The sequence below is a fragment of the Hypanus sabinus genome, chromosome 4 (assembly GCF_030144855.1).
Source record: "Hypanus sabinus isolate sHypSab1 chromosome 4, sHypSab1.hap1, whole genome shotgun sequence".
NCBI lineage: Eukaryota > Metazoa > Chordata > Chondrichthyes > Myliobatiformes > Dasyatidae > Hypanus > Hypanus sabinus.
The window spans coordinates 48,918,091-48,930,600 of NC_082709.1; the positions used below are offsets into that span (position 1 = coordinate 48,918,091).

General features: G+C 40.0%; 1 protein-coding gene across 3 annotated transcripts; it reads right to left on the reverse strand.

Moving 5' to 3' along the window:
- Window positions 1–2,068: 2,068 nt before the first annotated feature.
- Window positions 2,069–3,496, reverse strand: LOC132392245 (gamma-crystallin S-1). 3 transcript variants are annotated; one of them, XM_059966083.1, is made up of 3 exons: window positions 3,383–3,496; window positions 3,035–3,277; window positions 2,069–2,344 (listed from the first exon to the last, which is right to left on the reverse strand). In XM_059966083.1, the coding sequence occupies exons 1-3, from the start codon at window positions 3,389–3,391 to the stop codon at window positions 2,069–2,071; spliced, it is 528 nt and encodes a 175-aa protein (XP_059822066.1). In that variant the 5' UTR covers window positions 3,392–3,496. The 3 variants fall into 3 exon arrangements, with proteins under 3 accessions (XP_059822066.1, XP_059822067.1, XP_059822065.1); XM_059966084.1 differs by having other exon boundaries at window positions 2,069–2,337; window positions 3,031–3,277; XM_059966082.1 differs by lacking the exon at window positions 3,383–3,496 and having other exon boundaries at window positions 3,035–3,298.
- Between the last annotated feature and the right edge of the window lie 9,014 nt (window positions 3,497–12,510).

The window sequence follows — 12,510 nt, forward strand, 5'->3', positions numbered from 1 at the left end:
CATTTGTCAGTCTGTCCAACTGTCGGAGTCTGTCGGAGCTAGGACAGGTGTGACTCTAATCTCACCGGGTATAAGGCCCACCAGCCACCCTCACCTGGTATAGTCTGCCTGTCGAAACAGTTTACAGATGTGTGGCCTATGCCACATGCAGACAGCTACTTGGAGCCACAAGGGAGAGTTGAGTGCCAAATGGAGACCAAAGGTGAGAGAACTGCTTCAGAATGGACACAAAAAGCCCCTTCACCTGAGGTGCCACCCTCCACAGACACAACATCCATCCTAATAATAGAAATAAATGAAACATAACATTTTTTTTCGGTCATAGCTCTGAGCACATACTTCAATGCACCAATTTGTAAAGCAGGGGATAGCTTTGGAAGTGATCAACAATGTTGTCAGAAGAGAAGCAATGAATTTCAGCCAAACAACAAAAGAGAACAAAGTATTGTAGACTCTCAAGTAACACTTGAGAGTATTGTTTATTTCTCGATATTGGTGGATGAAAATATGAATGTGTTTTGATAAAACTTTAAAACCTATTGAAATCTGTGAGAAGGAGGTGGGCCGGTGCTGATGGGGATGTGATGTTCAGAGCAAAACATTTCCAAAGCTACAAAGTTGAACCTAATTTACACTTTATTGTAGGGTTTCCTATGCTGTGATGGAAGGTTTATTACACCGCTGCCAGTTGACTTTGCCAACCTCTTACTCTTATTTCATCTCCACATCACTGAAGCCTTCAATCATATCTTGCCCCAAGAATGCAGTATTATTTCCTTTTCATGTAGATATATGATTCTCTTTTGAAACTAATCAGTAATCCACTTCAAGCCTCAGGTTCAAAGTGCATTCTCGATGATCACAACTTGCTGTGCGGAACAAAATCTTCATTCACTCCCGCATGATTTTCAATGTCAGCCAGGTGCTACTTTGTTTCCAGCACTTCACAGGGGATGTGCAACCACAGAGTGAACCATTGCATTTGAGGATCCAAGGTATTCAGACATGTCTCAGTTTACAGCTCTTTTCCATCAGCTGTTAACCTAGAATGAGAACTCGGGCAGTGGATCTGTCATTTGGTTTATTCAGTTTGACTATTTACTGTATCTCTATATTTCTGCAGTGAGTTGAACACCAGAGTGTTGGAATTTTGTTTTTCAGACAAGCTGAAGAGGTCAGGGGAATTGCAGTATAAATTCTGTTACAGATTCAGAACAAGTTTAAAGTGCTGGAGAGTTTAGTATTTCAGCTGGGAAATTCAATACATCACTGGACATTCCTCATGCACAATTTGCTGAGAAATTTGCATCTGTACCTGGGTCAGATGACTATAGTGATCACTTCCAGGTGAAATGGTACTCATTGGGATAATGACCTGGACAATTCTGTACACAATTCACTTTAGCTTGACAGATCGTTTCCAGACATCAGCCACATGCTACTCACGGCATGTTTTATCCTCATAAATTGGCTCTTTAGGTGCAGCATGCAACCTCTGTTGAAAGTTCACAATAAAACTAGGAGCACCTGGTGATGTAAAGCTGATGGGACCAATTGAAGGATTTCTTTGCTGACATTGAATCCTGGAATACGAGTCTTTGACTATAAAATAATGATGTAGTGAGTTGGAGATTATCCGTCCACACCTGTGTAGGAGACAGCAGCAAATCTGTGCTGATCTTCACTTTCAAAGATCAGTTCTGTGGAATTTATTAGAATTTTGCTTTGGAAACGGAGTATAGTGTGTCAACGCTGCCATTGCCAAGGATATAATCAGGGATGGATTTCTACTCCAGTGCATCTTATCTGCTGGTGCACAATTGTAAACAGGTTTAGAAATGTAGCAGATTAAATTTTCTCTCTCTTTTCTTTTTAACAGCAGTTTCTAAGAGTGCTTTTTCCATGTTACCTGTGAATGTAAGTTGCATTCTATATGAAACTTATACATTAGAAAAGACTGTATATATTTTCAAGAAAAGTCAGTACACTGAATTGATAACTCAATAAAGGACTTTATTTGTATCCACTAAAGCATACTGTTCACAACATTATGTTTTACAGTAACTGTTTAGAAGTCCCTCATGCGCCTGAAGGACCCAATGGTTGAGCTGTAGCCGCCCCAGTCACTGTATCTCCTGTATTCCCCGGGTCTCAGGAAGTACTGTCGGCCTCTGTAGTTGGGTTGTTCATAGAAGATCCAGTAACCATCCATCACATGACAGGAGTGGATGTCACGGTAACGGAAACGATCGTAGACGGAGGGACAATCGTCCATGAATTCCATCATCTGCCCTCCAAAGTCAGGCCTCTCGTAAATCCTCATCCTGTAGTTTCCACCTCGGTACTGGAATAGAAATTTATAACTTTACTGATGAAAGCATAACTTTGACAATGGTGGAAAACAGATGACTTGGATGGAATTCCCAGGCTATAGCAGAATACTTCAGGGTCAGGGAGATTTGCTTCCGGGAATCCCTAATTGGGCTCACTGATCAAGTGTATTGAATGTATGGTGGAATTTATTGATGGTTTGAAACTAATATATTCTAGATAATGAATCAATAATTCTACAGATCAGTTCTGACATTGTGGAGGTTACTTCCATATTTTCACCCTAAACCTGGCTCTTCTAACTCAACAGCCACAAAGGTCCAGTGGAGTTGCTACCGTGGTTTACGTTGTTCCATTTTCTCTGGCCCTGTCAGGACAGAAGCACTTGAACTAGAGTTTGTCCAATGAACCAAGCTACTGTTGAGCCATTTTGTTTCCATCTCACATGTTGCAGGAAAAGAATAAGCTAATGACGTCGGCTAGCTGAGACATCTGAAATTCAATCTGCTCTATCGTCCTGTATCTTGCATAATCATTGGCATTAACACTCCCCTGACATAACAGATGCAATCAGTGGGATGCCAAGTCTAATAAAGCATGGAGTTCAGTCATTTTGCAAAGAAGGGTGAGGGAAATACAGTGAAAATTAGATCTCATGTGCAAAAGGTGCAACATTCTGAGCATTCACAAACCTGAAACTTACATATGGGTAACTGCGACAGGACCTGATTGTGTCATTGAATCCCATCCAGCGCTGGTAGTCAGGATACTCTCCCCTTCTCAGGACATACTGGTATCCCATGTAGTTGGGTCTCTCGTACAACACCCACCAGTCACTCTCAACACGGATGGAGTTACAGCGGCTGAAGTAAGGGGAGAGGTCGGCACAGTCGGAGCTGCACTCATAGTGCCGACCCTGGAAGTTCTTGTCCTCGTAGAAGATGATCTGTGGTGTGAAGAGAAGCATAGTTCAATAATTTATCACATTAGTGTATCTTTATGATGTAAAACAATTAAAATATGGAGCATGAATAGAAATTACAGGCCTTACCTTTCCCATTTTGAGTTTAGTCAGGCAACCACTGACTGATTGTGGCCCTGCTTGGTGCAGCCTGGTATTTATATGCTGGACTGAAAGGTTGATGTAAAGAATGGTTTATTCTGCTGATAACTCGGGACTGAGGACTGGCAGAAAGGAGAACAAAAAAAAAGCTATCGCTTATGTGTTAAAACTAACACCAGTGCACATATTTTAAAGAACAGTCATCAAATATTTTCACTTAACCTTTGTTTTACTTTCCATTTTATTTATCCCATTTCAAAACAGTCTCGAGGAAAAAGAGTTGATGAAGCTTCTTAGAACTGGGAGTAGGAAAGACACACAAAACTTTGTATTTACTGCGTGGTGAGCATAATGGAAATAACATAACATTTAATTTGAATTTATTATCTTTTTATTTAAATATCGACTATCTTCTTCCTAAATGTTTAGAGCAGGATTGGAATTTACATCAGCAAAACACACCAAATGCTAGAGGGGCTCAGCAGGTCAGGTAGCATCCATAGAAATGAACAAACAGAAAACATTTTGGGCCGAGACCTTTCTTCAGGACTGGGATTTACATGATGTATGTGCGAGCAAACTCCATGACAAGAAGGTTTAATTTAATGCAACTGTTAAGGGACGCCAACCACGCCACCTTTCAGAGTTTAGGCACTCTAACCCCACACAGACAGCACTCAGTGTGTCAGAACTGAACCCAGATCTCTGGAACTGTGAGGGAGTGACTCTACCACCTGAGCCACTGAGCCTCTCAGGTAAAACAATCCTTTGTGCTGAAGTAATACCTTTGCTACTTTTACTTTTTTTTATTAGTAAATACAGTGCAGAATAGGCCCATCCAGTACAATGAGCCAGACCGCCCAGCAACCCACAAATTTAACCCCAGCCTAGTCACAGGATAACCAGTACATCCTTGAACTGTGGAAGGAAACCATTGCGCCTGGAGGAAACACTGAACTCCGACATGGCAAAATGTTTATAGCGTCACACTAATCGCTACGCTACCATAGGTCAGTTATCTGGTTATTTCCACTGGAGTTGCTGAGAATGTAGAGCACCTTCAAGCTTAGCTGAAGAACTGTTCAAACGTGTTTTCTTTAAGAAACATTGAAACTATTTTCCCTCCAACCTCGGTGACCTCTCTCGCGAATATTGCATCTGTCTGCTCTATGAGGCAGTGGACAGATTTAGGAATCCCACTGACATTCCAGCAGCAGCAATTAACTTATGTTCACCCTGTGAAATTATCCAAGCTGTACAGCTAACCAGCAAACCAAGGGTACACTGGGATTCACCAGTTCCATCCACAGTTCAGGTTAGAAGAGAGAAAAGTGCAATAAAGAAGTTTCTCTGTCTTAAAAGAATATGAAACTTTTGGCTTTACACTTGGAAATGCCTAACATTTTTTGTGAACATTTAAATAATGCTTTATTTCTCTAAATTTTTAGCAAGTCAAATACACTCCCAGGAGTAAAATGCTAACAATCAAAAGAGCTGTATCTGAATTAAAATGCCTCCCCAATTAATTCAATTTAATGCATGTCTAACCATCAATTGATTTAGTTGCCAAATTCTTATATACATTCCTTAAATGTTTCTTCAAATTGAAATCAATAAAGTACTTGCTCAGAAAGGGAAGTAGTTTGTGGTGAACTATGTGCCTGTCGGGACACGCCCCTGCTGACTGCTCCTGTGGCTCCTCCCACAGGCCCCTGTATAAAGGAGACCTGCGGCCTGAAGATCGGCCTCAGTCTCCAGGACCTTGTATGATAGACACTCACTCCTGGTTCCTTCTTCCAGTCAATAAAAGCCGATATCTCGCCTACGTCTCAGTGTGAGTTATTGATGGTGCATCATAGTTAAACTAATAAATCAAGCAAAGCTACAGAAATAAAATGTTCCCTTTGTGGGAATAGAAGACAGGGCTTCAAATGCTTGTGTCTGAAGACACTACATCAAGGGAAACAGAACTATATCCAGAATGATCTTGGTGTGTCTCAGACCCTGTGCTTTACTGCTGTTAAGATCATTAAAGGCACCAAATGTCTGACTGCCAGAGGGTGAACTGAAGTCTAGCATGTCACACACACTGTCTAATGAAGACCAGGAAATTTCTTTGATCATTGAAACTTTATAAGATGGTTATACTTTGACACAAAATCTCCAATTCTTCTTCATCTTAATTCAGTTCTGGCTACTCGGGTTTCTTACCACAGTCCAAAGGTGTACCAGTTGATAGGTTAACCGGTCCTGTTGTTAGGAAAGGATTAAATTGGGAGTTGCTGGGTGGCCCAGCTTGAAAGGCCAGAAGGGCCTATTCTGCATGGTATTTCAATGAACAAACAGATAACTAAGTAAATTGTTATATTCTTTGCAGTTTAACAATGAATTGCCTATATGTATTTTATATACCTGTGATAATTTATTATGCTTCTTTGGAGTTGTTCAGTGTGCACCCCTAGTGGTTTCAATGGTATGATTCTGGAAGCTTCTCTTAGTGCTGTATTATTTGAATAAAGGCTTTCTCATTGGTTGACTCTTATTTATGAGTTTGAATGGAATTGTTCTTATCTATGGGTTCAAAATAGCTGAGCACAAAGCAGCGCCATCTTAGTCTCTTAGTCCTTTTGTCCCTCCCTTCAATTAATAGACCTCTATCACTGTTCACTTCAAATATTCTTTGTTCTATCAATGCTTAATAAAATGATCATAAAGCAACGGGTTTTGTGCCTCTTTCCTGACTTCTGAAAGAAACTCAGATTAGAACATTAGAATCCAATGCCATTCTGCCAGACATAGCTTCAACAAACACCAGTAGGTTCATTAATCATACGTCTCTTGTATAAATCCATGTTGACTTTGCCTAATCACATTAATGTTTAGACCATAAGACATTGGAGCAGAATTCAGCCAATCAGCCCATTAAGTCTGCTCCACCATTCCATCATTCCATCATGGCTAATTTATTATCCCTCCCATTTGCCTGCCTTCTCCCTCTGACTTTTGACATTCTGATTATCCAAGAACCCGTCAACCTCCACCTTAAATATACTCAATGATTTGGCCTCCACAGCCATCTGTAGCAATGAATTCCACAGATGCACCACCCTCTGGATAAAGGAGTTCCTTCTCGTCTCTGTTCTAAATGATGTCTCTCTATTATTCCTAAGTGTTTCCCAGTTGTTCTTTTTCATATCCTTTATAATAGACCCTAGTATTTTCCCTACTACAGCAGTATGAAAAAAAATTGGTCTTCAGTTTTTTATTTTATCTCTTCCTCTTATAAATATTGAGGTTACATTTCCCAGTTTCAAATCTGTGGGAACTGTTCCATGATCTCTAGAATTTTGGAAGATGACGGCTAATGCATTGGATATTTACATACCATATTTTTTTGATGCTGTGAGATGTAGATTATCAGGCCCAGAGATTTATTGACTTTCAGATCCATTAATTGCTCAAATAGTTTACTTTAAATTAAGCTAATTTCCGCTATTCATTTGCCTCTTGTTTCCATAGAATTTCTGGAAGGACTTCACGCCAGCATTATCAAATACCCCACACACCCGGGAAAGTCTGTCTTCTCCTCACTTCCATCAGACAGAAGCCTGAAACCATGTACAAGACTTGACAGCAGCTTCTATCACACTGATAGCACTAAGAATAGTGAATGGTCTCCTCATAAGACAAGATGAACTCTTGGCTTCACAATCTACCTCGTTCAGCCTTGCACCTCACTGTCTACCTGCACTGCACTTTCCCTGTAACTGTAACATTTTATTCTATATTCTGCTATGTTTTCCCATGTACTCCCTCAATGCACTGATGTGATAAAACGATCTGTGTTGGTTATTTGCAAAACAATCTCAGTACGTATAACAATAATAAACCAATTTGCGAATTGCCTTTTTCTTTGAGGGTAGACTCAGAGTATGTATTCATTTGTTCTGCCATTTCCTCGTTCCCTATTAAAAATTCAATTGTTTTTAACAGTAAAGAACCAATATTATTCAGCGGTCTTTTTTTTAACATTTTTACTTATTTATATAAGTTTTTACAATCTTCTGTTATGCTCCTTCCATGTTCAGTCTCATACTCTTATTTTCACTCTATCAATTGATCTCTTGGTCATTTTTTTACTGAATTATATAACATTCCCAGTCCTCAGATATGCATTTTTTTTCTGGCAATTTTATATGTCTCCTCTTTGCATTGAGTACTGTTCTTAATTCCTGTTTGCCATGGCTAAGTTGTTTTTCCTTTCTAATCGTGTTCATAGTAGTGTTATTCAGGTCAATATGTTACCCAAGTTTTATTGGGGTCATGGAAAATGAGATTTAAATGAGTTTGAAAATGCAACCAAGAGCATAGAAAGTAGATTTATATTAGAGATGGGGGGTAGAGGTTTTTCAGTCATTCTAAGAGCCTATTCCCAGAGGAAGGTGAGGACCATATAAGTTCCTGAAACGTTGTGTGTATTAACAAATAGATATTTATCTGTTGGCTCGCAATCCAATAAAATGAAGTAACCAGACAAGTACGGATCCGAAAAATGAAGTTAGCTCATCAGTTTATATCAGTGTGAGGAATAAAGAAATGGAATGGGAAAAGAATAGCAGCTAAAATAAAAAGCAATTGATTAATGTGGTGACAGAGAAAATCGAAAACTGATTAGAAAGCAAAACCTAAGCTAAATGTAAAATGCATAGCTGAAAATGGAATGCATTCTATCTATTGGCTATTTGCATAGAATCTGGTGATTGTTTGGAAACTAGGCAGATAAAATAGATAAAGAGTCCTGTAGAAAGTTGGGGGTGAATGGCTATTTGCAGATTGAATAATATAGGAGAGATCCACAGGGTTCACTAATGGGACAGCCATTGTTTCTGATATACATTGTTGACGCACTTTTGAGAATAGTGAGCACAGTTTCAAAATATGTATATGATGCAAAACTTGGAAGAATAGTAAAAAAACTGCAATAGCAATAGACTTCAACAGGCCATGAGCAGGTTTATTCTATGGACAGACATGTGGCCAATTCAATACAGTAAAGTGTGTGGTGATACATTTTGGGAAGAGGAATACGGAAAGAACTGTAAGTTCAATTATAATATTTAAAAAAGGTACAAGAAAGTAGAGACCCAGATGTGGCTGCAGAGGGAAAGAATTCACAAAGAGACCCGGCTTTACCTTCAGAATGAACTTTCTTTATTACAAGCTGAAAAGATCAGAAGAATCACTCATCCTGGAGCAAATGCTTCCCAATTTAATTTTCCATTATTCTTAAACCAGAGAACTAGAGATGCAAGTGGCTCTCATCTGACAGTAATGAACTGATTAATTAAATATTCAGCAAGTAAGCTCTTAGAACATTCTGATCAGGCTTTCTGTACAGTTTGTCAGAGCACTGTGCTTCGGTGAGAAGGGAAGTATTTGTGCAGGGTGAAGGTTGATGAAAAACCCTTGAAGCAGATGAGAAAGATGTTTGTGGAGAGTAAGGGATTCCGAGCAGCTGGAATTATCCAGCAATTTACAATGGGTGGCATGTCATTGGCAAAAAGGGTGCCAAAGTGTTAATGACACTCAACAGTATAAACCAGTTGATTTTAGGTCGACCTCGAGCAACCTGCAGCATTGAGAAGCAGGAATAAGTTAAAACAACAAGCCAAGCTAAAGGACACTTCTTTTCCTTCTCTTCAACAGGAAGCAGTTTACCACAGATAAAATGAAATAAAGACTTGCATTTGTAAAGAATCACTCGCATCCCCAAACTATTCCATGGTCACTGGAGTGCAAGGGAACTCTACTCACCATTAACCAAAGTCAGTTGGCACACTGGCATTCCCCAGAAATTTGATATACTTATAAGATGTATAGGTTTATAGATTAATTGATCACATGGGTGTAATTGGAAGGGACAGGGTCATTGGGCAGGAAGGACGAAATTAAGGATTAAGAACAAAATTAAGAACGTCCATTATTAAGGACGAAATAGTGGCACATCTTGATGGCAGAAATAGGATTAGGCCGAGCCAGCATGGATTTACCAAGGGCAAATCATGCTTGACTAATCTGTTGTTTTTTGAGGGTGTAACAAGGCTGTTAGACGAGGGTAAGCCAGTGGATGTTGTGTACCTAGATTTTCAGAAGGCATTCGATAAGGTGCCACATAGGAGATTGGTGAGTAAAATCAGAGCTCATGGCATTGGGGGCAGGGTTTCAACATGGATAGAAAACTGGTTGGCAGATAGAAAGCAAAGGGTAGCAGTGAATGGGTGTTTCTCGGACTGGCTGGAGGTGACTAGTGGGGTACCACAGGGCTCTGTATTGGGACCACAGCTCTTTACGATTTATGTCAATGATTTAGATAAGGGCATTGAAAACTATATCAGCAAGTTTGCTGATGATACTAAACTGGGTGGCAGTGTGACATGCGAAGAGGACGTTAGGAGAATACAGGGAGACTTAGATAGGCTGGGTGAGTGGGCAGATACTTGGCAGATGTCATTCAATGTGAATAAATGTGAAGTTATTCACTTTGGAAGCAGGAACAGGAGGGCAGACTATTGTCTGAACAGTGTAGAGTTAGGTAAGGGAGAAATGCAAAGAGACCTAGGAGTCCTAGTTCACCAGTCAATGAAGGTGAATGAGCAAGTGCAACAGGCAGTGAAGAGGGCAAATGGAATGTTTGCCTTTGTTACAAAGGGAATTGAGTACAAGAGCAAGGATGTCCTTTTGCATTTGTACAGGGCCCTGGTGAGACCACACCTGGAATATTGTGTACAGTTTTGGTCTCCAGGTTTAAGGAAGGACATTCTGGCAATTGAGGAAGTGCAGCGTAGATTCACTAGGTTGATTCCTGGGATGGCAGGGCTGTCTTACGCAAAGAGATTGGAGAGATTGGGCTTGTACACGCTGGAATTGAGGAGATTGAGAGGGGATCTGATTGAAACGTTTAAGATAATTAAAGGATTTGATAGGATTGAGGCAGGAAATATGTTCCAGATGTTGGGAGAGTCCAGTACCAGAGGGCATGGATTGAGAATAAGAGGTCAGTTATTTAAAACAGAGTTGAGGAAAAACTTCTTCTCCCAGAGAGTTGTGGAGGTGTGGAATGCACTGCCTTGGAAGACGGTGGAGGCCAATTCTCTGGATGCTTTCAAGAAGGAGCTAGATAGATATCTGATGGATAGGGGAATCAAGGGATACGGGGACAAGGCAGGGACTGGGTATTGATAGTGAATGATCAGCCATGATCTCAGAATGGCGGTGCAGACTCGAGGGGCCGAATGGTCTACTTCTGCACCTATTGTCTATTGTCTATTGAAGGGCCACTACCATGCTGCATCTGTAAATAAATAAATAACATTCTTCTTATCTACTTCCTTCCCCTTTATCTCTGTATGTGTTGAGTATATACATAGAGTGAGGTAAGCCTTTTGCACCATCGAGCCTCAGTACCTATATGCTCCATGAGCTGTCAAGCTTCAGCACTTCGTGTGCTTCATGAGTCATGTGCAATTCTGCCTTCACTTATATGTACAATGGCGAGCTTTTCCCCGGAGTCTGTGGGATATTTGCTACATTGGTTACCAGGCATAGATCTGCTATGGAGTTCCGTTATTTTGTCTGCTGCAAAGCCATTGCGCTGTTCCCTGCTACAAGATGGAGCAGCAAGCAGGTGATAAAACAAGAGGTTTTATCAATAAAGACAAGGAATACAAAACCAGCAAACTCTACCAAATCTAAAACAATTGTCAGTTCAGCCACTGAATGCCATCAGATTTCTGAATGGTCCATGAACCCATGGAAGCTACCCCGACATTTTTCATTTGCACTATTTATTTATTTTGTAACTTTGTGACTCAGAAAGCAACAAATCTCATGGCTTATGTACCAATAGTAAACCTGATTCTGATTCCCATAGAGTATTGTGTACCTTTCTGGATGTCACACTTCAGGAGGTTTGTGAGCACACCAAAGCGACTTAGAATAAAAACAGGAAGCACTGGAAATGCTCAGAGGTCAGCAGATCAATAGGAGGAGGATCACCCAGCGAGGCCATACGAGCAAAGGTTAGAAATAAGAAGGGGAGACCTGCTCTAATGGGGCTGTATTACAGACCGACAGGTGGTCAGCAGGAATTTGAAGAGCAGGTGTGTAGAGAAACCTCGATGTTTTCATTGGGAGACTGATATTGGCCCAATTGAAATTATTTTTTTGCTGCAACCTATAGATTGTGGAAGGGTGAGCCTCCTTATTCATTGTTCCTATTTTTAGCTTTAGTATGTACATAATTATGGGGTATAAGATGATTCCCATATTGTCAGAAGTCATGTGGCTGCACTCTATAACTTGAACTAACCAGAGCACATGCTAAGAGACATACTGTATGAGACAGGAAGCTCTTCGTAGTCAGTTATGCTAAACGGGCTGCACAAGAGTGACAGGCATTATATTCTGCCTCTAACAATCATTCTATTCCTATTGTACAACACCTTGTTCCAGCAGTGTGATGTGCACAGCACTTACCAATGATCAACTTCAGTGTAAAGGTAAATAAGTCTATGAATATAGCTGTGTTAAAAAATCTATGTTCAGCTTTTCATCTACTGAATTACTGGGAGCCAGCTCAGTTTTTCATGTTTCAATAATCAACATAATGTCATTGAGACTGTCCTGGAGAAAATACATATTTAATTTCCTCTGTGATTGTTGCTGATGGTTTGGTGAGCTTCCAGCTTTGCAATGTGTTCAAAATATTAGGCTTCAAGTTACTCACTCAGGCATAGTAAAATCAAATATCAGTTAACTTCTGTAATTATGGTAAACTGGGGCATATGTAAAGCCTGAGTTGTAATTTTAATGTTTATCAATGAATGAATGAAAGATAACTGGTCCCGACGGCTGATGCCTGGTTGTTGGTTTCACACTGATGAATGCACATATTAGTGATTTCTAGTTGATCATTAAAGGCCACAGTTGTGATAGTAAAATATTGCAAGTTTTATATTTTGAGATACCCATTTAAATTCTCTTCACCATCTTAATTAAGTGAAATTGTCCCATTCTCTGCTTTTAATGCCATGTTACAATGATAATGAAGAACAGGA

What these genes read in the sequence shown, in the direction of transcription:
- LOC132392245 (XM_059966082.1), bottom strand. Translation starts at nt 3,298, where the DNA reads ATGCTTCTCTTCACACCACAGATCATCTTCTACGAGGACAAGAACTTC. An exon ending in CCTGTCGCAGTTACCCATAT is followed by an intron (nt 2,345 to 3,034) that starts GTAAGTTTCAGG and finishes TTTCTATTCCAG; the next exon opens with TACCGAGGTGGAAACTACAG.